The sequence below is a fragment of the Mauremys mutica genome, chromosome 1 (assembly GCF_020497125.1).
Source record: "Mauremys mutica isolate MM-2020 ecotype Southern chromosome 1, ASM2049712v1, whole genome shotgun sequence".
NCBI lineage: Eukaryota > Metazoa > Chordata > Testudines > Geoemydidae > Mauremys > Mauremys mutica.
Window position 1 is genome coordinate 315,697,502 of NC_059072.1, and position 23,984 is coordinate 315,721,485.

Consider the following 23,984-nt stretch of genomic DNA (forward strand, 5'->3'; position numbering starts at 1 on the left):
CAGTATGCATTTCTGCAGAATCACACTTTATGCAGAATTGCTCTTTTAACATATCAGAAAAGTCTATGGTAGCTCCATCATAGTTCATTGTAGGGTTTATTTCCTGCAGGTATGGTAATAATGAAGCACAAATTGTATTCTGTATAGGTTCTTATACGGGGCTTATCATCAGAGTATCTGAGCACATTCCAATAGTGCATTAAGCAATGTGACTTTTTTTTTTTAAATTGGAGATATACTAATCTCCTAGAACTAGAGGGGACCTTGAAAGGTCATTGATTCCAGCCCCCTGCCTTCACTAGCAGGACCAAGTACTGATTTTGCCCCAGTTCCCTAAGTGGCCCCCTCAAGGATTGAACCCACAAACCCTGGGTTTAGCAGACCAATGCTCAAACCACTGAGCTATCCCTCCCCCCACTAACATTGGTTATGTATTTGTTCCCTCATGAATTGTGTGCAGTGGCATGTTTATGGTTTTGGATTATTTTTAATATATCGCGAAATATTTTTAGATAAGGCAAAGTCAAAGAAATGTTGCACTTGGAGTGTAAGGTGGTGCGGTTTGTGATGGTCCTTAACTCCTGGAGGAGTTCATTCCATTTCTTGGACCAGTCCCTAAGAAAGTTCTGTCTACCATACAGTCAAGCTTTACCCTTATTGTGGAGAGTTCCATAGTCCCAGAGGAGCAAAGCAGTCAATGATACTCTCCATTATGGAGCTTTAGCTGATCTCTTAAATACCCTGGGCCATTGTGCATCTTGAAGATAAGGCCTGAGACCTTAATTCAATAATCCATGGGAAGCCAGTGTAAAGAGCAGAGGACTGGTTTGATGTATTCACAGCAGCCAGCACTGCTGAGGGGGAGAAATGGTACCTGCCAAGCTCATCTCTCCACCCTACAGACACCACTGTACAGCTGACATTACTGTAAGAGTGAAATGTAAATTTGAATATAGCACAGGAGCGTGTTCAAAGTACACTGGTGGTGATGATGATAAAGCATATCAGGTTCTTCAACAGCACTGTGGGATTTCAGTATGGCTGGGGTATTGCATGGCAATCCCACTCCTGTGAAGCAGTTTTTCAGTAATTTTGTTCTCTTTCATTTCCTCAGAGGCCATTCCCCAGAGTGGTACAACAAAGTCTTTGGACATTTGTGTGCAGCAGAAGTTGCCAGGATCAGAAACTCATTTCAACCTCTCATCGCTGAGGGACCAGAAACCAAAATCTGAGGAAATAGTCCAGGAATCTGTGAGCCTAAAGCAGAGTATGGTAGACAGCAGAAAGACCCAGAGCAAAGGTTTGAGTAAGGTTTTTAGCATTAGCTGCAATAGAAGTATAACCTGATGTCTGTACAGTGGCAAAACAGGGATTTCACAGGAAGGCCTGCTCATTCCAGAGACTTCGCCTACTTATTTGCCCCATCCTGTGTATGTTACTTTCAATTACTGAAGTAAACCTTTTTTTAAAAGCTTTTCTCATTGTTACTTTAAAATGAGACTATTACCATTACTTGTGTGTTGCATAATTCTGATATTTAAAAGCTTCTAAGAAGCATATTTTAATTGTAAATAAACCATGTACAGTATGTATATACTTATCTATGTATATTATATATATCTATATATGTATATGTAAAGTAATTATTTTGTATATAATTTAGTGCTTTCTAGGAGAAATCATCTGCATCAATTTTGACCTTATATGGATCTATTCTTGTTGCTTGTTTCTCAGTGTTTCACAGCTACATAAGCTGTGTTTGTTATTATCGCAAGGCTACGTGACATAATCTGTGTGATATCTAACAGAAAAATGGATGACTGGCTGTTCTCATTATTGTTATGTGTGTGTGGGGGGGGTGTAAACTACAAGAAGGTACATAGAAATAGATGTAGGGAGTTTAGAAGGGATAATGGTATGTTTAAAAATAATGAACAGCAGTTCACTATCACCAAAAAATGCTAACATGGACATTGTAACTGGTATGCACATTTTGAAGACCGTTTACAGTAAGCTGTAGGAAGTTTATGACTATTCCATGATAGCTCTTGAAAACTTGCCTGTTGCCTTAAACAACTAAGTAAGTAGTTGCAGTTAGAGGACCTCACCATTTGCAGTAGTAAAGCTACTTCCTATATTAAGGGTATGTCTACACTACCCGCCGCATTGGAGATGACGGGGGAGCGGTGGCCGTCGATCCCGCAGCGTGAGGACGCGAAGTAAGTCAATCTAAGTCGATCTAAGATACGTCGACTTCAGCTACGCTATTCTCGTAGCTGAAGTTGCGTATCTTAGATCGATCCCCCCCCTCCAGTGTAGACCAGGCCTCAGTCTAGAGCAGTTCAAAGGAATGGGGCAGATACTGAGGTAACCTTAACTGTTTATCTGGAGTCAAATTGGCAAGTTATTAAGGGCCACCACTCTGAAGCCTTTCTTTTAGATTTCTAGCTAAGTATGTACTTAGGGAGCTGTTCTTTCCTTCTTCTATCAAGATATTTAATGGTTAACCAAAGTCCAAAGCAGTGTTTCCACCCTAGATGGACCCAGATGTGCAGCTAAATATACCTTTTTATATATTTTCACTATAAAAAGTAACTAATTCTTGGGAAAATAGCTTTTTTGGTAAGAGTGAACATTTTCATTTTATGCACTGCACTGATCTTAGCTCTGGCACCCATTCTGCTTCTGTTAACAACAATGGGAGCAGGATCAAATCTACTGGACCATTTCATTTTCAGGGACTTAACATTTTGCTAAGTGGAAGAATGCTTTAAAAATGTTTGTTAGCTATGAGACAGGGGTTCTTCTTCGAGTGCTTGCTCATATCGATTCCAATTAGGTGTGCGCGCGCCACTTGCACGTTCGTCGGAAGATTTTTACCCTAGCAACACTCGGTGGGTCGGCTGGGTCGCCCCCTAGAGTGGTGCCGCCATGGCGCTGAATATATACCCCTGCCGACCCAACGGCCCTTCAGTTCCTTCTTACCACCCATGTCGGTCGTTGGAACAGTGGAGCGCGGCTTAGCTGATCTCCATTTTCCTAGCTTCTCGTAGTTCTCTCGTTTTTTCTTGTGTACATAGTTGAAATTTCTATAGTTGTAGTTAGTTTTATTTGTTCTATAACAGCATTTACAAGGCCGTTGTGTCTCAGTGTTCACAGACAACACAACGGCCATGTATTACATAAACAAACAGGGAGGGGCACAGTCCACCCCCCCTTTGTCAGGAAGCCATCCTGCTCTGAGACTTCTGCATAGCCCACTCGATAGACCTGGTAGCGTCCTTTCTCCTAGGAGTTCGGAACACTCTGGCAGATCGCCTCAGCAGATCCTTCCTGTCTCACGAGTGGTCGATTCGTCCGGATGTTATCCATTCTGTTTTCCGGAAGTGGGGCTTTCCCCGCATAGACCTCTTCGCTTCCCGCGAGAACAGGAAATGCCAGACGTTCTGCTCCTTCCAAGGCCTCTCCCCGGGCTCGATCTCGGATGCTTTTCTGATGCCGTGGACGAGCCAACTGCTTTACACCTTTCCACCCTTCCCGCTGGTTCACAGGATCCTACTAAAGCTCCACAGGGACAGAGCCCACTTGATCATGATCGCCCCAGTGTGGCCCAGGCAGCACTGGTACACCATGTTGCTCGACCTGTCGATAGCCAACCCAATTCCCCTGCCTCTTCGCCCAGACCTCATAACTCAGGACCACGGCAGACTTCACCACCCAGACCTGCAGTCCCTTCACCTCACAGCATGGCTGCTGCGTGGTTAAGCCAGCCCGAGTTATGTTGCTCTGCCTCGGTACAACAAGTACTCCTGGGTAGTAGGAAACCTTCCACTTGATTAACATATCTGGCCAAGTGGAAGTGTTTCTCTTGCTGGTGCGAAAAGCATAGTGTTACTCCCACCGAGGTCTCGATCCCTACCATCTTGGACTGCCTCTGGTCTCTCAAACAGCAGGGCCTAGCGGTATCTTTATTGAGGGTGCACTTGGCGGCCATCTCTACCTTCCACCCAGGGGAGAGTGGCCGCTCCATGTTCTCGCACCCTATGGTTTCTACGTTCCTCAAGGGCTTGGAGCGCTTATACCCCCCAAGTACGCTGCCCCGCCCCAACCTGGGACCTCAACCTGGTTCTAACCAGACTTATGACTGCCCCATTCGAGCCGCTAGCAACCTGCTCGCTGCTATACCTGTCCTGGAAGACAGCTTTCCTCGTAGCCATTACATCGGCCAGACGAGTGTCCGAGCTTCGGGCTCTCACGGTGGACCCACCGTATACTGTGTTTCACAAGGACAAGGTGCAGTTGCGACCACATCCAGCCTTTCTCCCTAAAGTGGTATCGGCCTTTCATAACAACCAGGATATCTTCCTTCCAGTCTTCTTCCCAAAGCCACACTCATCATGACAGGAGCAACAGTTGCACTTCCTGGACGTCCGTAAAGCGCTTGCATTTTATATCGAGCGGACAAAGCCCTTTCGTAAAACGCCCCAACTCTTCGTCGCGGTGGCAGACTGAATGAAGGGCCTACCTGTCTCCTCCCAGAGGATTTCATCTTGGGTGACGTCGTGCATCTGTACCTGCTATGACTTGGCTCATGTTCCATCAAGCCACCTCACCGCACATTCTACCAGGGCTCAGGCGTCATCTGCTGCCTTCCTGGCTCATGTACCCATCCAGGAGATATGTCGTGCAGCTACCTGGTCCTCGGTCCACACCTTTGCCTCACATTACGCACTGGTTCAACAATCCAGAGATGATGCAGCCTTTGGCTCAGCAGTTTTGCATTCTGCAACATCTCACTCCGACCCCACCGCCTAGGTAAGGCTTGGGAATCACCTAATTGGAATCGATATGAGCAAGCACTCGAAGAAGAAAAGACGGTTACTCACCTTTGTAACTGTTGTTCTTAGAGATGTGTTGCTTATATCCATCCCAAACCCGCCCTCCTTCCCCTCTGTCAGAGTAGCCGGCAAGAAGGAGCTGAAGGGCCGTTGGGTCGGCAGGGGTATATATTCGGCGCCATGGCGGCACCACTCTAGGGGGCGACCCAGCCGACCCACCGAGTGTTGCTAGGGTAAAAATCTTCCGACGAATGTGCACGCAGCGCGTGCACACCTAATGGAATGGATATGAGCAAAACATCTCGAAGAACAACAGTTACAAAGGTGAGTAACCGTCTTTTTTGTTTGCTGTTGTTTTTTTAAACCAACATAAGATCAAAAATGTAATTATATACATGAATCAGTTTAAAAAAAACACAGGTCTATTAATACAACACTCCTTCATTACTCAGATATTTGTTCACCTTGACTTTATTTATTGCTGCATTAGCCAGTTTGGTCATTCATAACCAGTGTTTTAGTTCACTTCTTTAAATGAATTCTACCTACATTTATTGTGAGTTTTAATCTATGAGATTTATCATCCCACTAGTAGCTCCTGAGATTTATATCATGATTCAGTGGTGCTGGAGAAATGGCTTCACAGAGTGACTCTGCCTCTGTATTTTGAATGTACTTAGATTACATCTGTTGTGTTGTGTTTGTGCAATTATATTATTAAGAAATATTAGAGAGATATGAGTACTGAGATACCTTCATATGCCTCTAAATATCATAAAACAGCTATATGCCACAATAACCAATCCTGCCATTCTGGTGTGTCATTTTTCCAGTGATGGTGGTTCAAGAACATATAATTTTCCATCCTGGAGTAGATCACTGGTGAATCAAGATCAGTTTCCTACTGTCAGCAGTTACTACTGTAAGATTCAAGAAGGCATGCCCTCTCATACGGCACATAGCCACCTGAGCAGTATTTTACAGGGAGAAGGACATTTTTGCTGCCCCCCCCAACCCCTGGCACAGTCTGTTCCCTGAAGCATGAGAGTTCAATGCCGTTATCGTACATGAGCTTACATAAGTGAATACAACACTGCCTGTGTATTAATCAACACAGAATTATCCAGGCACTGCAAACAAATAATTTCTGGAAGAAAAATGTAGCAAACCAGGACGGGTTGTCTTATCCTGAGATAATCAGTTGGAGGAGTTGCCAAAAGCCCCCTATTATAATTACAGAAATGGCAGAGGACCCCTCATGGTTAGGAGGGGAGCAGAAGCTTTGTAGCTGTACTTGCAGCATCTCTAAGCCATGTATCGATTAAATAAATTTTCTTTTAAGATGTGTATTAAGGCACATATCTACCAGTCAGACACTACAGTATTTTGTATTAAGTGTTATGCTGCCATTTGGAATACAATATGACAACCACATTTTGAAATGTTATACTCATATTAATACCTCATATTTTTACCTCATTTTTTAGTATCAGTCATCAATTGTAGATAAGTAATTGCAGAGGTGAATAAATGTGCATACATTAAAGCTTCAGAGTTCCTTTACCTCTATGTATGTGTTCGTTTCTTCTATGCTGGAACTGGAAACAAACCTGGAGTGTGGAGCGGCTCCATCCCCACCAGTGCTCCCACACCATGAGGGCTACAGTGATGTGAGTTTTGCTAGTGGAATGCCCAGAGGGCTTCAATACCAGTGAGTCCAACTTCCTAGGTTTCCAGGTTTCTCAGCTCTTACACAAAATTATAGTGGTTGTCCCGCCCCCTCCTCTCCTCTCCATAACTATTAACCCAGTGGTTAGAGCACAGTGTTGAAGTCCCCACCCTCCCTGATGTGGAGCAGGGACATGGGTCTCCCTCCTCTCAGATGAGTGCCCCAACCCACTGGACTACAGCGTCATTCTTACTCTCACTGTGGGACCATGAATATGTAATTACTTATACAAAGTTGCACAGCTTCAACAAGTGAGATTTGCCCAGGATGTGTCAAAGCGCTAACTGCTGGGCTAAAGGTTATAAGAGGGAACGCAACCACCACCACCTCCTTCTCTTTGTGAGAAAGCACACAGGCCTGTAACTCCAGCAGAAGGCTGACAGGTATGAATCCTAACCAGAAAGAAGCGCTTCCCTCCAGCCTACCGCAGGGCTCTAGATTTCACTACTTAGTGGCAGGGTACGCAGCGCTGGTGGAGCATAAATCCCTTGCCTCATCCCCTCACCTCCACATTTCCTATTGGCCAGTTTAGGCAGCTCTCTGCACAGCATGCTGGCTTTTGTGGATCCCATTCTTAGGCATGTAACTCTCCCTGCAATGTAGCAGGAGCCTGGGTGCCTACACTTGGGGCTCCATATTCCACTATGAGGCAGGGCACCTAAATGTTAAGTGTTGCAACAATGAGGCTAAGTCCCCCTTGTGGATCCAGTTCTAGGAATCTTAGGCTGCGTCTGTTCTTTAAAATACAATATGCCAACCTTGCAAGTAACCAAAGAGCTCCTCTTGTTAAGATGTGTTCCCTCCACCCAGCAGGGCTGTCAAAGACCTAGGGCAGGCAGGAGTGGAGCTAAGGAAAGCATTGGAAAGACAGGGCTCCATAGAAACAAAGTTCCAAGCCCCACAGAGGTTGGCCTGACACAGACATCTCACCTCTCCTGCTTAAAATGCTGGATTAGGGCCCCACTCTGGCTTCCCTTTTTTCACCACCCCATGTATGAGGGCAGCACAGCCCCGCTTGCCTAGGCTGCAGGTTGTTGGCTGCACTCTGACTTCACCAAGGGTATGGCTACACTGGCGAGTTGCAGCGCTGGAAAACCTCCACCAGCGCTGCAATTAGTAAGTGGCCACACCTGCAGGGCACTTCCAGCGCTGCAACTCCCTGGCTGCAGCGCTGGCCGTACACCTCACTCAGCATGGGGAATAAGGATTCCAGCGCTGGTGCTGCAGCACTGGTCATCAAGTGTGGCCACACACCAGCGCTGTGATTGGCCTCCAGGGTATAAGGTGTATCCCAGAATGCTTTTATAAATTACTCTCTTTGTTTTGTTATGCAGCCTCTTTGTTTTGTTATGAACGAGCTCCGATCGGAGCTCCGTTGCCGTTGCCGCTTATCTAAAAAACAAACAGAGCTCCTGTTTGCTGTGATCATCTGTACCTGGCTGTAAACAATCAAATGAGATTGCAGGCAGGGAGGGAATGAAACAGCGGGGAGTCGTGTTGGCTGCAGGCTGTTTGCAATTAAGAGTTAAGACTAAGGGGTTGGAAACATGTTCTGATTTTTCAAGTCAGGAAGCTAAACACACAGTGTTGGCTCCAAAAATCCACTCTCTCTCTCCCCCCGCTCCCTGTCACACTAGACCCCACTCCACCCCCCTCTTTTGAAAAGCACGATGCGGCCACTTGAATGCTGGGATAGCTGCCCATAATGCATCACTCCCAGCAGCGCTGCTAATGCTGCAAATGTGGCCACACACCAGCGCTGGTAGCTGTGAGTGTGGCCACACACCAGCGCTGCTCCTACACAGCTGGATGACCAGCGCTGCAAACTACCAGCGCTGCAAACCGTAAGTGTAGCCATACCCCAAGAAACATGTGGGATTAGCTAATGTTGCTACTAATTGTTGTGCTCACACCTGCACCTCCCTCACTGGTTCCCTCATAAATGCCCTTGTTTTCACAAGGTACTGGTATAGCAAAGGTGCTAATGAGGTGACTGATGTAGAAACATCCAGGATTAAACACTCCATGGGAACAGTTTAAATGCCATGCAAGGAGTCATTAAGGATTTGTGGGAATTAAAACTGTCCTGTCTGAGCATTTATACATTTCTCATGGCAGGGCTACACTACCACTGAAGTTGATCTAAGGCCTTGGCTACACTGGCGCTTTACAGCGCTGCAACTTTCTCGCTCAGGGGTGTGAAAAAACACCCCCCTAAGCGCAGCAAGTTACAGCGCTGTAAAGCGCCAGTGTAAACAGTGCCCCAGTGCTGGGAGCGCGGCTCCCAGCGCTGTAAGCTAATCATAGAATCTCAGGGTTGGAAGGGACCTCAGGAGGTCATCTAGTCCAACCCCCTGCTCAAAGCAGGACCAATCCCCAACTAAATCATCCCAGCCAGGGCTTTGTCAAGCCTGACCTTAAAAACCTCTAAGGAAGGAGATTCCACCACCTCCCTAGGTAACCCATTCCAGTGCTTCACCACTCTCCGAGTGAAAAAGTTTTTCCTAATATCCAACCTAAAGCTCCCCCACTGCAACTTGAGACCATTACTCCTCCCCTCGGGGAGGTGGAGTACCTGCAGCGCTGGGAGACCACACTCACACTTCAAAGTGCTGCCGCAGGAGTGCTCCCGCAGCAGCGCTTTGGAGTTTCGAGCGTAGCCAAGCTCTAACTTACATCGCTCAGGGATGTGAAAAAACCACCCCCCTGAGTGACACGACCTAAGCACTGTCCACACCAACGCTACATCAGCAAGAGACACTCTCCCATCAACATAGCTTCTGCCTCTCACAGAGGCGGAATAATTATGCCAATGGGAGAGCGCTCTCCCGTCAGCCTAGAGCATCTTCACCAGAGCTGCTACAGCAGTGCAGCTGCATTGGTGCAGGCAGCAGCACCAATGTAGCATTTCTAGTGTAGACCTGCCCTCAGCTTCCTTTTTATTTTAGAGCCGCTCCACACAAGACAGGTTGATGGCCAGGACACATTCCCAGACGATGCACTCTAGGGGTTTCCCAGGTATAAAGATCATGGGCTGAGGGAGGAAAAGAGGCTTAGGATACGCTTAAGCACTTTGGCCCAGCTCCTCAAAGGTACTTAGGCACTTAAATACATTTGAGGAGATGGTCTTTGATCTTCCTGAGTTTTGGGTGACTCCTGGAGGAGTCAGAGGCCAAAGACAGCTGCAGCTTGGCACACACAGGAGCAGTGACGTACCTGAGGTCTTTGCTAAAGGAAGTTACCTGTATGGTTTGTTGCCACCTCTATTTAAGAAAACAGGCCTTGTGTACAATTTGTAAATAACAAATGTCATTAAGAAAATACCTGATTCTGCGTTACCAATTTCTGCTTCTAGCAGGGAATCAATCTAACAAGCCCCGAAAATCTCCTTCCTTGGCGCCACAATATGGAAAGCCTCACCATGTTATCTTCACAGCAGCAGACACCAGCCCGTGTTCGTTTTTTTAAAACAAAACATGAGGTTCTGCGGACGCACAACAAAGACAATCAGAAAACCCTGCAATTGCAGACACTGCGGTGCCTTTTGCACCTGTTCACAGCCTATCAAAGACAAATGCTGAAATACAGCTCACACAATAGTCATAAGTGACGATTTGCTATCACTTGCCTGACTGTTTGCAAGTTATGGGAGTAAAGTGACTGAATGGCCATCTATCCCTCCTCAAGCAATTCCTATGCTTTCCTTGAGCATGGTAAGAATGACTCCCTTTCCTTGAGCGGCTGCATGCCAAATTAGTGTTATCAATTTTAAAAGGGAGAACCATAGACCAGTCATCCTATCAGCAGCATCTGCCCTTCCCACTGGGCGTCCAAACAAGTGGGGGCTAGGTGCTTGCTTACAGCTTTACACCGAACAAGCCTAAACAATCATACTGATGCAAAATTGGGCCTTTTCCCTATATCGCTTGTGTAGTTTAGGTGCAGTATGTGGAATGGACTGTCGCAGGCAATGAACCTAATTTTATACCCACTTTGCCATTCTGAAAGAAAGTTCCCAGTGAGCTGATGAGAGTTTGACCAGTGACTGCAGTGGGGGTAGAATTAGGCCACAGCTGAGCACTTTTGAAAAAGCCCACCACAAGCTTTGACTTGGCAAATAAAGTGACTCCAGACAGTCAGTGTTTTTAAACACATTTGCACTGCTTCTTGGACAGATCTGAACTGTCTGGAGGAGGGAGAGAGAAAGGCTCTACACAGCTCCCCTGCTAGACAGCAAGACCAAGCTACAATGACCAGGGAGAGGGAGACATAGCAAGGGTGTCAGAAGCAGGCAGGATCGGCAGGGAGTGAGCCCTCTCTACATGAAATGGGAACGAATGGGAGGCGAGGAGAATACGAAGCCGACAGCACCCTGTGGTTAGGGTGTTGGAGGGATTAAAAAAAGTCTCAGCTTCCCCCGGCCACCCATTCATAGAATTACCATATTTCAGGTTCCCCAAAAGGAGAGGAGAAGAGCTGGGGAGAGGAGGCAGGGGTAAAGTTGGGAGTGCTGGAGTGGGTACCTGTGGCGGGGGTACTCAAGGGGCGGGGGCGCCGTCATTCCCTGTAACAGTGGCAAGGCAGGTGGCACAAGCCCAGGACACAGCACTAGCTGTTGGTCAGTGCTTCCCTATGGAACCCCCTGCACAGGGCTGAGAGCCTGGGCCTGAGCGGGTGGGATCCCGCAGCTGTGGCTTGCAGGGGAATGGTCCAATCAGTTGTGGATGCAGGGTTGTGACCAGGGGCAGCTCTAGGTATTTTGCCCACCCCCCTCAAGCACAGCAGGCAGGCTGCCTTCAGCGGCTTGCCTGCGGGAGGTCCCTGGACCCGCAGATTCGACGGCAGCCTGCGGGAGGTCCGCAGAAGTCGCGAGACCAGCGGACCCTCCGCAGGCATGCCGCCGAAGGTAATCTGCCTGCCGCCCGCGTGGAGACCGGCAGAGCGCCCCACCCCCGCGGCTTGCTGCCCCAAGCATGCGCTTGGAGCGCTGGTGCCTGGAGCCGCCACTGGTTGTGACCAATCAGGAAGCAGACCAATCAGGGCTCTTTCTGAGCTGCAGCTTGCCTGGTCTACAAAAACCCTGGCCATTGCCTGTTATGTAAAAAAATCCACCTGGACAAAGACAGGCAGCTCAGAAAAAGAGGCTATGTCTGGGAAAACCCGGACCAGGGCCGGCTCTAGGTTTTTTGCCACCCCAAGCAAAAAAGTTTTTGGCTGTCCCCCACCCCCCCCCCCCGCCCCGACCTGAGCTTCCCCACCCACCAGTGCCCCCACACTCACACCCCCTGCTGCCCCAGCACTGGGCTCCCCCCACAAACGTGGGATCCGCTACCAGCACACAGCAGCCAAGCCCTGGACCAGCTGCGACTCTGTCCCCATGCGGGGTGGAGTTGCTGGGCGGCGTGGAGCGGGAGTACTTCCAGGGGGCGGTGCGGCTGTGGGGTGGTGCGGAGAATATGGCCCCTTCCCTGGGCTTCGCGGCACTGCTGGTGGCCAAGGTGGATCAGTTCGTGCTCACCGCCCTCACCCCCGACATGCTGGCGGCCGAGGACCTGGAGAGCCCCCCCCCCGGACCTGCTGCTCTTCAGCCTCACTGTGCCCTGGCCCAGCCCCGGCGGGAGGGAAGGTGAGGATCTCCAGCTGCGGGGCTACCTGCTCAGCACCGACGAGCCCATCTGGCCGCTCACCTCCTCCAAGAGCCCCTCTCGCCGCCGCCGCAGCCAGGGCTCGGCTCCAGGGGGCCCCGCTTCCCTCCCTCCCCGGCTCCTCACACACTCTGGGCAGGGCTGCCCAGAAGATTCAGGGGGCCTGGGGCAAAGCAATTTCGGGGGCCTCTTCCATTTAAAAAAGTTGCAATACTATAGTAACATGTATTTGAAAATGTAAAAAATAACTAGTGAAATACATTCAAAAATTAATTTGTAATAATTTGAAAATACACTAAATACATTATTTAAAAACATTAAATGCTTTACTGGTATGTCTACATTTGCAATTACATAATGGGCTGTTACTGGGTGATGGTGATGGCTGGTGCCAATGGGCTGTCGCTGCCTGGGGGTGGTGCTGCTGTTGCCCAGGGCTGGATGGGGAGCTGGGCTCTGGGTTTGGGGGTGCCCGGCTCACAGGGGCTGGGCTCAGGACTGTGGGGAGATGAGGTCGTGGGGTGTCCAGCTCAGAGGGGCTGGACTCAGAGCTGGGGGTCAGGGCTGGGGGGGAATGAGGTCGGGGGGGTGCCAGGCTCCGGCCCCGGCCCCTTACCAGGCCGCTTACCCCTCCTCTCCCTGACAGCGCTGCAGCAGCGTGGTGTCTCCAGCGGGGCCTGAGTTCCCACCACTCGGCTGCAGGTCGCAGCCCCAGCCCCTTACCAGCTGAGACACCGGTGGATGACGGAGGCTGGGGGAGCCTCTGACATACTTGTGGGGGCCCCTGCGGGGCTTGGGGCCTGGGGAAAATTGCCCCACTTGTCCCCACCCCCTTCCGGGCAGTCCTGACTCTGGGAGCCCTTCTCGCCACAGCCTGGGCTCGGCTCCAGGGGACCACCACCCCGCCTCCCTCCGTCCTGCCCCGGCTCCTCACATGCTTCAGGAGCCCCTCTCGCCGCCCTTAGAAAGTGCCGCCCCAAGCACATGCTTGGAGGGTTGGTGCCTAGAGCCAGCCCTGACCCGGACATATGGTAATGCTCCTCAGTCAGCACCAGAGTAAGGCAAAACAGGGCCACAGACTCACCATGACATAGGTCTTCATGTGGTCCCTCTCAACCCACTGCCCCAACCCTGCCTGACGTTATGGTTGTCAGGCGTCCGGGTTTTGACTGGAACTCCTGGTTGAAAAGGGACCCTGGTGACTTCAGTGAGCCCTGCCTACCGGGGCCGTTAAAAGCCCAGTCAGTGGTGCTGCGGGGCTAAGGCAGGCTAGTCCCTGCCTGTCCTGACCGCGCTGCACCCAGAAGCAGCCAGCAGGTCTGGCTCCTAGGCTGGGGGGACCACGGGGCTCCACGTGCTGCCCCCTCCCCGAGCACCAGTGCCTCACTCCCATTGGCCAGAAACCATGGTGAATGGGAACCGGGGGTGCCTGTGGGCAAGAGCACAGTGCAAAGCCTCCTAGCCCTCCCCTCCCCCCCCACCCCACACACCTAGAAGCCGGACCTGCTGGCCGCTTCCAGGGCGCAGCGCGGCACCAGGACAGGCAGGGTGCTTGCCTTAGCCCCGCTGCGCCGCTGACTGGCCGCCGCCTGAGGTAAGGCCATGCCCCCAAACACAAGCCCTAACCTGGACCCCCCCAACCCCTCATCCCTGGCCTCACCCCAGAGCCTGTACCCCCCCCTTCATCCTCAACCCGCAGCCCCCTCCCACACTCCGAATCCCTTGGCTCCACCCCACCAGCCTGGAGCCCCCTCCTGCACCCCAAACTCCTCAGCCCCAGCCCCACCCCCAGAGCTCGTATCCCCCTCCTGAACCTCAACTCCCTTCCCCAGCCTGGAGTACTGCTCCTGCACCCTGAAGCCCTCATCTCTGGCCCCACCCCAGAGCCTGCACACCCAGTTACACCGCTCACCCCCCTCCCACATCCCAATCCTCTGCCCCAGCCCAGTGAAAGTGAGTGAGGGTGGGGGGGAGGGAATGTACTGAGTGGGGGCAAGGAAGGGGACTGGGCCTTGGGGAAAGGGGTGGGGCTAGGGTGTTCAGTTTTGGGTGATTAGAAAGTTGGCGACTCTACCTGACGTCCCGATGGCAGATGGCTTGCCTCCCTTCCAGCTGCATGGGTCCCCTTAGAAACCCCGAGCACTAATAGAGGCCTTATTCCACTTCAGAGCATTGGGGGGGGGGGCTTTTTCGCTACGCGGAGGCAGAGGGGGGCACCAGGAGAGGCCACTGCCACTTACCCCACAGCTGGAGTATCGCTATTTGGGTGGTTGGGCTGAGTAAACTGCACTCCCTCCCTCCCCCCACACAGCTCTCTGTTTGGGTAGGGTTAGTGGGGTTTCCCCACCCTGCGAGATGGGGCTCAATGTTAACACACCATTGAGATGCATGGGGCAGCTCACACCTGCCCGCATTAGTGTTTCAGGCTTGCTACAGACTCAGGCAGACATCAAAGCCTTGCTTTACATTCCCAAGCTTCGCACTGCAAACCTCAGGGCTAGAAACTAACTTTTTAAAAATGAAAACTGAGCTACTGCACTTATCACATTACTGCAAGGGCTGGAATGCAAGGCACAAGCCTATAGCATCTGCATATTAATCTGCTGCCTTCCTCCCCTGCCCCCCAACTTCATCTGTTCTTGCCCCTCACCCCAGTCCAGCTCAGTTTAGTTTTCAGCTCACCCTTCCCCTTTCTCATCCTCTGCCGTGTTCCCATTCTCTGCCACCATTTCTCATCCTGACCCTTCCCCAGCATTTCATTTGCTACACCTCATGCCCCTTTTGCTAATTCTCAGACTCACACACACTTAGAAGGCTCCTACTCGCCTCCTTGCAGGGCTGGGGGGTTTCTGGTAGTGGTTTTTCTTCCCCAGTCCAGTCCCCAACTCTTCACTGCACTCTTCAGATTTGAGAGAAGCATCGAGCCAGCAGGGGCAGCCTCTTCCCTCACCCCTCAGGCTGGGAGAGAGGGCCCTGCTGGGAGCCAGCCCAGGTGCTTCAGGCCCAGCAAAAACAGCTGCTCCTTAGCCAGCTGCGCCACCAATAAGAGCTTCCAGCTCATGATCAGGGGGCCATGGAGAGTGCATTAGCTGCTCCTTGTGCTGAGGGACCAGGAGGACTTGCAGAACTTGGCGCAGCTCTAATTAGCTGCCCTTCTTCAGCCTTCAGCTATGCTTCATTATTGCACTACCGTGACTCAGAAACGGACACACCAGCGTTTGCGTATCCTGCCAAAAACTAAAAATCTCGGCCTGAAGGGATTTTCTTTGCCAATGGGGAGGAGCTGAAAGTTGGTTTTTATATAAAACAGAATATGCCCATCTTACACTATTAGCATGACACCATAACAGTATGAATATGCAAAGCCAGTCAGCCACTGGACCAATGCACAAGTCTGGGCCCCTGGTCCCTCTCTGCCCTGTATTGCTTGCTGCACTATCCTATAACTCGATAAGGACCCAGTTCCGCAGCTGCTCCACCTGCAATATGGTTGCAGCATTGGTCCCATAATCAGAGTAGAAGGTTTTTTTGTTCCTTTAGCTTGGCTTTCCAGCTTCCCTGACTCCTTAAGGCTCAGTTCCCTTTCCAATATGTACAGGGAAATAGAACAGTCTGGTCAGCCCCCTTTCCTGTGCCACTGCCCACCAACAGCACAACTGGTCCCTGGCCTGGCCCAGGAACTGAAATCATTCTGCTCATTACACCTAAGCTGCTGCTCCAGGTGGGAGCCAAACTTGGGCAGAGAAGAGGAAAATTTGCAGTTCCAATAGCTCCTTCCTTTTCTCCAGTAGCCACACTGCCCTTTGGCAAGCCACATGGAGGCCCATGGGAGCTGCAGGGGCAGTGCCTGTGGGTGGGGGCAGCACACAGAGCTCCCCGGCCGCCTCTCCGCCTAGGAGCTGGAGGGCTGTCTCACCACTTCCTGGTAGCCGTCTGAGGTAAGCACTGCCCAGAGCCTGCACCCCTTACCCCCTTCCACACCCCAACCCCTGCCACATCCCAGAGCTTCTCCCACACCCTGAATCCCTCATTCTCAGCCCCATCCCTAGCTGGAGCCTTCGCCCCCTCCCACACCCCAACCCTCTGCTCCAGCCTGGTGAAAGTGAGTGATGGTGGGGGAAAGCCAGCGATGGTCGGGGGGGGGGAAATGGAGTGAGCAGGGAGTGGGATAAGGGTGTTCGGTTTTCTGCAATTAGGAAATTGGCAATCCTACCCATGGACCTGAAGCCAGGATCTTATTCTGCTGCTCTGACTGCACCGCAACTTCCCAGCTCAGCAGGCAGTGAGCCGCCACTCTACGCTGGCCCTTATCTCACACTCGCACTGGTGGCACCTGAGTGTCTCTACACCACCTGCAATGTCCACAGCACAGCCATTGTGTTTCACAGCCCAAAGTGAGTCCCCACCTGCCCTCCCTTTCCCTGGTTTGCTCTCACTGTGAGCCACCTCCCTGTGTTGCCAAATCACATCCCAGGAAGCAGGCAGCTTGCTTAGCAACAGTGACTAGGAAAAACCGTCATGGAACCCAGAGCAACTTCCTATTAGCGACAGCTGCTGGGGTGGAGCTGTATGCTCACCATTCTCGCTGAGATAGGGGGCAAAGCCTGCTCAGGAGAGTGTGTTTGTTTTATTAATAATCTAGCTGTATCCTGAAGGCTAAGTACAGTTGTCATGACTGGTGTTAGCGGTAGGAGGTTTCCCCTTTTGTTTCAGGAACATGAGCTTCCCTCATAAAAAGCCATGGCTTGAAGTGGCTGAAGCAGCAGACTGGCTACCTAGGAAAATGAAGAAATGTGTACGATACTTTCTTCACCCGTAGAGTCCCGGACACACAAATATACTTGAATCAGAGCTGTTCCTAGAGAATGACGACAGCTAAATTTGTCTAGTATGGAAACTCCTTCACCATGAAGGAGTTGTTTGCTAAATGTCTGGAATGTTAATGCAGCAGAAGACAGAGAAACAATAACATAGCCAGATGGAAAAGGTTGCTCATATAATGACCAGGTTTACTGTTTGGAAAACAGCTACTCAGTTATCTCAGGCCGCAGCAAACCCTGCTGAAGTCTTTGAGGTAGATTAATGCCTCCAGCAGCATCCTCAGCAACAGAATTTCTATCAATTCATGGCGCATGGAACAAATCCTCACAGAAAGCTCTACACAAACTACACAACTGCCGCCAAGGTTAATCCACAGCAGCACTAAAACTCAGCGTATAGTCACAAAGGTGCTAGCTCTTCAGTCAGATGACTGAACTGAGAGCTGCTTCCGCTGCAGTAGCTTCTTAAGAAACAAGGCCAGATTCCCTCTACCAGTGCAGTATTTCCATGGAGACCAGAAAAAGCTTTTAGATTCTTATGGAAACAACAAAAGCACAAGTGTAGAGGCCCCTTTTGAAAATGTGGTCTCTGAGCCTTAAACAGACAGAGACCTAACTACCACAGGGGCCTGCTCTGGCTTGGTTTGCTGGGTACTCCTTGGTGATACAATCAGCTTCCCTTGGACAAGCCTGTATTTACAGTGGTGGCCACAAGAGGGTGGAATGAGCCATCACAGGTGGGTTTTTTTTAATCAGTCCCTCCCCATCTCCCTGAACAGGAAAGCTGAAAAGAGCTTTTTCCCTGGCCGCTTCGGTGCCCGAGGAATTGCAGTTTATGGGCCTATATTCATTTTTAATGATTTTATGTTTTGGGATTAATATTAGTCTAGTGTAGTGTATGGCTCCCTGAGCACTTTGGCAGGGGAACATGGGCTGCCTGGGGACAAGATTATGCCATGGCTGGCAACAGGGAGAGCAGTCAGCAGCCATAGGTGCTGTTCCCAGCTCCCTCCCTGGTTCTCCATGTACCTTTGGACAAGTCACAGACTTTCTGCACTGTATTTATCCCATCTGTAACAGGTTGGATAAATGACACATCCTATTTCTTAGCTCATTTTGATATCTACAGCTGAAAAGCGCTATTGCAAGTGTTCGCTGCTGTTATCAATGTAACTAATTATTGCAAATAGGCAGCAGGTTTAAAACAAAGATGAGGAAGTATTTCTTCATACAATGCACAGTCAGCCGTGGAACTTGTTGCCAGGGGATGTTGTGATGGCCAAAAGTATTAACTGAGTTCAAAAAAGTATTAGATAAGTTCATGGAGGATAGGTCCATCAGGGGCTATTAGCCAAGATAGTCAGGGGTGAAACCCCATGATCTGGGTGTCCTTAAACCTCTGACTACCAGAAGCTGGAACTAGACAATAGGGGAGGAATCACTCAATAATTGCCCTGTTCTATTCATTCCCTCTGAAGCATCTGGCACCGGCCACTATCAGAAGACATTGGGTTAGATGGGCTATTGGTCTGACTCCGTATGGCCATTCTTATGTTCATATAACTAAAAGAAAATTAAACAGACAACACTGGGATAAAATAAATGTAAACTTTAAAATACCTCTCCCTGCCATCGCTGTAAGTTTTGCCTGAATCTTTTTCAGCAATTGCTCCATTGATCAGAATAGAAATACACAGATTACTCAATTTTTTGAAAAACAAATGCAATTTAATCTTTTCAGCGCCTCATAAATCTGTCCCTGTAATTAGAGATAGGAGATGACTAGCAGAGGTACAGGAGCACTGTAGCACTTTTAAACTAAGCGTGTCCTTGACAGTGTCACCTGTGCATTTATACAATGATTATGCAGCATTAATATGAGCAAGCAGATACAAGGAGAAAATAATAAAAGCTAGGTTGTATTTTTTCTCTTATCCCATAATAATATGTCAACAAAGGAATGTGCATGTGAATAGCAAACAGAATCAAATGTATGCTGAGCAGTGCAAGATCCATCTAGCTTACTGTATTAAAAGCAAGGGAAGGCAATATCCGGTCACATATCCTGCAGCAATGTGACCGATAAATGAGTTACAAGTGTGTAAAAAATTCACAAACCCCCATTAGGACTAGATTTAAAGGCTCAGTTAGTCCTGTAGGGGATCACAACACTGGCAGCTAACTTCATGGATATTTATTTTCTTAGCTTTCAGAAATAAGAAACATTCACTCTCAACTGGGAGAATGATGGCGGGGGGAGGGGGGGGGGAAGGGAGCGAGGATACCCTGAGAGATTAATGATCAGCAACTACTCACACTTACTGTAGCTAGCACTTTAACTTCTAAACTAACCCTTGTGGCATTTCTGCAAGATGGGTAGGGATTATTATCCCCATTTCATAGCTGAGGATGCTGAAGACTTGCCCAAAGGCAAAAGAGGAAATAGGAGTCAGTGTCAGGTTGGAATTAGAACTCCAGCATTCCTCATTCACAGCTCAGACCACTAGACTACACCGCTCCCAAAGGATTTTGAAAAACTGGAGAGGGTGCAGAAGAGAGCCACAAAAATGACTCAAGGGCTAGGGAAAATGCCTTGCAGTAAGAGACTAGAAGAGCTCAATCTGTTTAGTTTATCAAAAGAATATTGAGAGTTCACTTGATTGCAGCGTATAAATACCTCCACAGGGAGCAAATACTAGGTATTAAAGGGCCCTTCAATCCAGTGGAGAAAGGCATAACAAGAACCAATGGCTTGGACATAAAGCCAGACACATTTAAATGAGAAAGTAGGCATGAATTATTAACAGTGAATGATTAACTAACTGAAACAAACTACCAAGGGAAGGGGTGGATTCTCCACCTCTTGGAGTCTTCAAATCCAGTTTGGATGTGCTTTTTTGGAAAAAATGCTTTAGTCAGACAAGTGTTGGCTCAGTATAGGGGTAACTGGGTAAAATTTAATGACCTGTATTATACAGAGGGTCAAACTAGATGATCTCATCGTCTCTTCAGGCCTTAAGCGTTATGAATCTAAGAGGGATCTCCAGGGGACGTGCACTGCATGTGAATGGTAGAACACTAAGCCCACTCCAGAAGACAGAATATTGTGCTTGATCATTCACAACACTGCAGTTTGGGAGAACCCGATCATTTTGCCAGAATTCACTGAGCTTTGGCAGGATTTAGGGTGCCTCCAATAAGCGTTTGACTCTTCCACTGTTAGAGAATAGAATTTTGTTAGTCTATAACAAAACTTTAAAGCCCAGTTCCTACTGTCCCCCCTTTTGACACAAGCTGATAGACAATATTCAAGGTCTTGTGGGTTGTTTCTGTTAGGAGGAGAAACTGATGATGGAGTGTGAATGCCCCAAAGAAAATGTACATAAAATCCTGTTTCCCACCCTGACCACAGTAGGAATCAAACAATAGGAGAGAACTCTGGTGTGTTTCTGTGGTGTTTGTCTCTCTTTCTTGTGTACATACGCACAAACACACTCAACCAAACAATAACCAGCCCCACGCATGTGCATTCAGCCCCCAATTTATCCCTTCCACTTACATAGCTCAGATTCCTAACTAGCCTTACATGTGGTCTGTGTTTTGGGTCATGGCTCCTATTGTTTCAGCTCTCTAGACTATTCCATAAAAGGAGCTTAGCTGCTTTTTACATTATCCTAAATGATGGTTGGCTCTTGTGCCCATTCACTTCAATGCGGTTCCACCCAACGCCCACCATAACACCACAAATATGTTTATAGTGATCTTTCCCTTCCATTTTTTTAAAGGAAGCACTAGTTTTAGTACTAGACTGGAAATAGATTCTAAGATGAAATGGTGTGAATTTGCTAGTCAAGAAGCACTTAAAACAGCATCCCTGTTTTTAGAGGCTAGGTGGGGACAGTCCCAGGAAAGTGAAGCAGCAGTCTGACATACTCCACAATAGTAACCCTATAGTTGTCCACAGCAAGAATTCACATTTCAGAAGCCAAAACAAACTAATTCAAGAAATGTATTTCCAGCCATAATTTCACCACATTCCCAGATGGCTCCTTCCAACCCTGGGTAGCTTACTTAATGCAGCAAAAAACCTTTGGACAGCTTTATCACGACCATATCAACCAGCATCACCATCACAGCTGTCACCACACCAACATGCCAGCACACAGGTATTCACTATTACACTGTTGGCCTCCTTTGTCCTGAAAGACTTTTTGACAGGACCAAATGGGGATTTGAGACTAGATGATGACATCACTGCTGTGGCTGGGTTCTGAGCAATTCCTGAGATATGAAACTAAGGTTTCTGATATATTCTAATATGTCCATTTCCTCTAACCTTATTACTCCTTTTTCTTTTCATCCTGTGTCTTGGCTAAGCCAGTCAGCACAAATCTAGACTTGTAATGCTTTGCTATGTCCAGGCTGGCAAACTAATAGGTTTGCAGTGTGTTGTGCCTGTGGTTTGCCAACAGTTTACCAACTACACATATCAAAGAAAGAAGCAACTTTTCCCTTTCTTCCCCTCTTCCTCTCCTCTGTGCTACACCTCAGCTTTGTGTGCCTGACGAAACCAGACAGAACTGTCTCAGATGAAGCTGAGCACTATCACCTAAAACTGACATTTTCTTCTCCTTGGGAAAGGCATTTGTCACCTAAGAGACTTCAGACAAAATCGATCCCCTTTGAATGATTCCCTGCCTCTAAAGAGAATAATATGGTAGTTTGATAAAATTAAAATTTATTAAAAAAATTGTTTTAAATATTTTGACTCTTCCACTCCCACTATCTCCATTTCCTAACCTTCCTGCTGCCCGCTTTATCCTTAGCTGCTTGGGAATGTTTTTTATATCTATCTATCATCTATCTATCCACATACATACACACAGAGAAACTGTAGTGCCAAAAGCACTTTTATGTAGATAACAGTATATCTACAGTTTCTCTAAGGCTTACACCAGCATAGATATGGCATAGAAAGGTAGGGCTGGAAGGGATCTCGAAAGGTCAATTAGTCCAGGCCCTTGCACTGAGGCAGGACCAAGTAAACTTAGACCATCCCTGCTAGGTGTTTGTCCAGCTTGTTCTTAATCTCCAATGATGGGAATTCCACAGCCTCCCTTGGAAACCTATTCCAGAGCTTAAATACCCTTATCGTTGGAAGGTTTTACCTAATATCTAAACTAAATCGCCATTTCTGTATATTAGACCAATGACTTCTAGTCCTACCTTCCATGAACATGGAGAACAATTGTCCGTCATTCTCTTTATAACAGCCCTTAACATATTTGAAGACTTATCAGGTCCCCTCTCAGTCTTCTTTTCTCAAGACTAAACATGCCCCGGTTTTTGTTTTGTTTTTTACATTTCCTCATATGTCAGGTTTTCTAAACCTTTTATCGTTTTGGTTGCTCTCCTCTGGACTCCCTCCAGTTGTCCACAACTTTCCTAAAATGTGGTGCCCAGAACTGAATACTGTACTTCAGCTGAGGCCTCACCAGTGCTGAGTATAGGAAGCCAATTACCTCCCGTGTCCTAAATACAACATTCCTGTTTACACACCCCAGAATTACATTAGCCTTTTTTGCAACTGCATCACATTGTTGCCACATATTCACTTTGTGATCCACTATAACCCTCAGATCCTTTTCAGCAGGACTACCACCTAACCAGTTATTCCCCATTTTGGAGTTGTGCATTTGCTTTTTCCTTCCTGAGTGTAGCACTTTGCACCTGTTTTTATTGAATTTCCTCTAGTTGATTTCAGACCAATTCTCCAACTCATATTGAAAATATTGTATAGTACTGGACCCAGGACAGATTCATGCAGGACCCCATTAGGTACATCCTCCCAGTTTGATAGCATTTTTGGGAAAAAATCACAGCGCTAATCAACAGAGCTATGCTGGTATAAGTTTTAAATGTAGATGAGACCTAGTGTAGATGCAGCTATTCTGGATAAAAAGTGCTTTTGCCAATATAGATTATTCCAGTCTGACAAGCAAAATAAGCTATATAAGCAAAAGCACTTGTATGTCAGTATAACTGTATCTACATTATAATTATAATGCATCTAACATAGCTATGCCAGCAAAATTTATGGTTAGATCTGGGCTTAGTCATTGGCAATAACCCCCCAAATACAAATTACTATTAATTTTGTGGCAGTAGAAAACTAACAAACAGATTAATTAAAAATTATCCTAAAAATCCTGCCACTAAAGCTTTACATAGAGCACTAAAAGGCCCGTACCCTTTGTGTTGTAAACAGAAAACTGGCAGTTGTACAATTAAAATAAAGTTTGCAGTGTGTGATGTACAGTAAGTTTGATTCCATTTCTAAGGGAGGGCACTATGTCCCTCCTGGAGCTGCAAAGCAGGGGACTACAACTGCCATCAGGCCCTTCCCCACTAAACTTTCCTTTCCCCTGGTCAGGTAAGAAGGGGAAAGATCCTCCTGAACCACGAGGTGGCCAGGGCCTCTTTGGAAGTTTAAACAGCAGCCACACGCCAAGCAGAAAACTGGAAAGAAACTGGAAGCAGGAACAGATGCAGAGCCGCACATGGAACAGGCTGTGACTGCCGGACATTACAGCTGGGCAGGTCTGTGTGGGACTTACGGGGGACCAGCAACCGCTGGGCAGGGAGCCAGTGCGAGAAGCCCCAGTAAGAGACAATAAATGAGCCTGGCCTGGAAACCTGCAAGCACTTATCTGATAGAAATGAAGACTGGGCTGGAGATGGCACCCCAGGCACTAGGGCTGAAGAGCCCTGACTCTGGATTGGACTGCCCCCGGCACCCAAAGAAGAACTGCTATTGCTCACTTTGAACTGCAATTGCTGAAGCCTCTGTACCTAGGATATCTGCAACCTGTCCCTTTCCTGCTATCCTTAGTAAAAACCTTTCCCTTAGCCATGACTATGAGTGGTTACTAGGACTCAACAGGTCTACTTC

At 48.4% G+C, this 23,984-nt stretch overlaps 1 protein-coding gene across 7 annotated transcripts in view; it reads left to right on the top strand.

Moving 5' to 3' along the window:
- STARD13 (StAR related lipid transfer domain containing 13) overlaps positions 1-2,863 on the top strand; it is a 518,446-nt gene extending 515,583 nt beyond the window's left edge. For all 7 annotated transcript variants that reach the window (XM_045016174.1, XM_045016165.1, XM_045016200.1 and 4 more), the window contains one exon: positions 1,115-2,863. In XM_045016174.1, coding sequence (XP_044872109.1) covers positions 1,115-1,232 — 118 coding nt within the window. In that variant the 3' untranslated portion in view covers positions 1,233-2,863. The remainder of the gene's footprint in view (positions 1-1,114) is intronic.
- Positions 2,864-23,984: the final 21,121 nt, after the last annotated feature.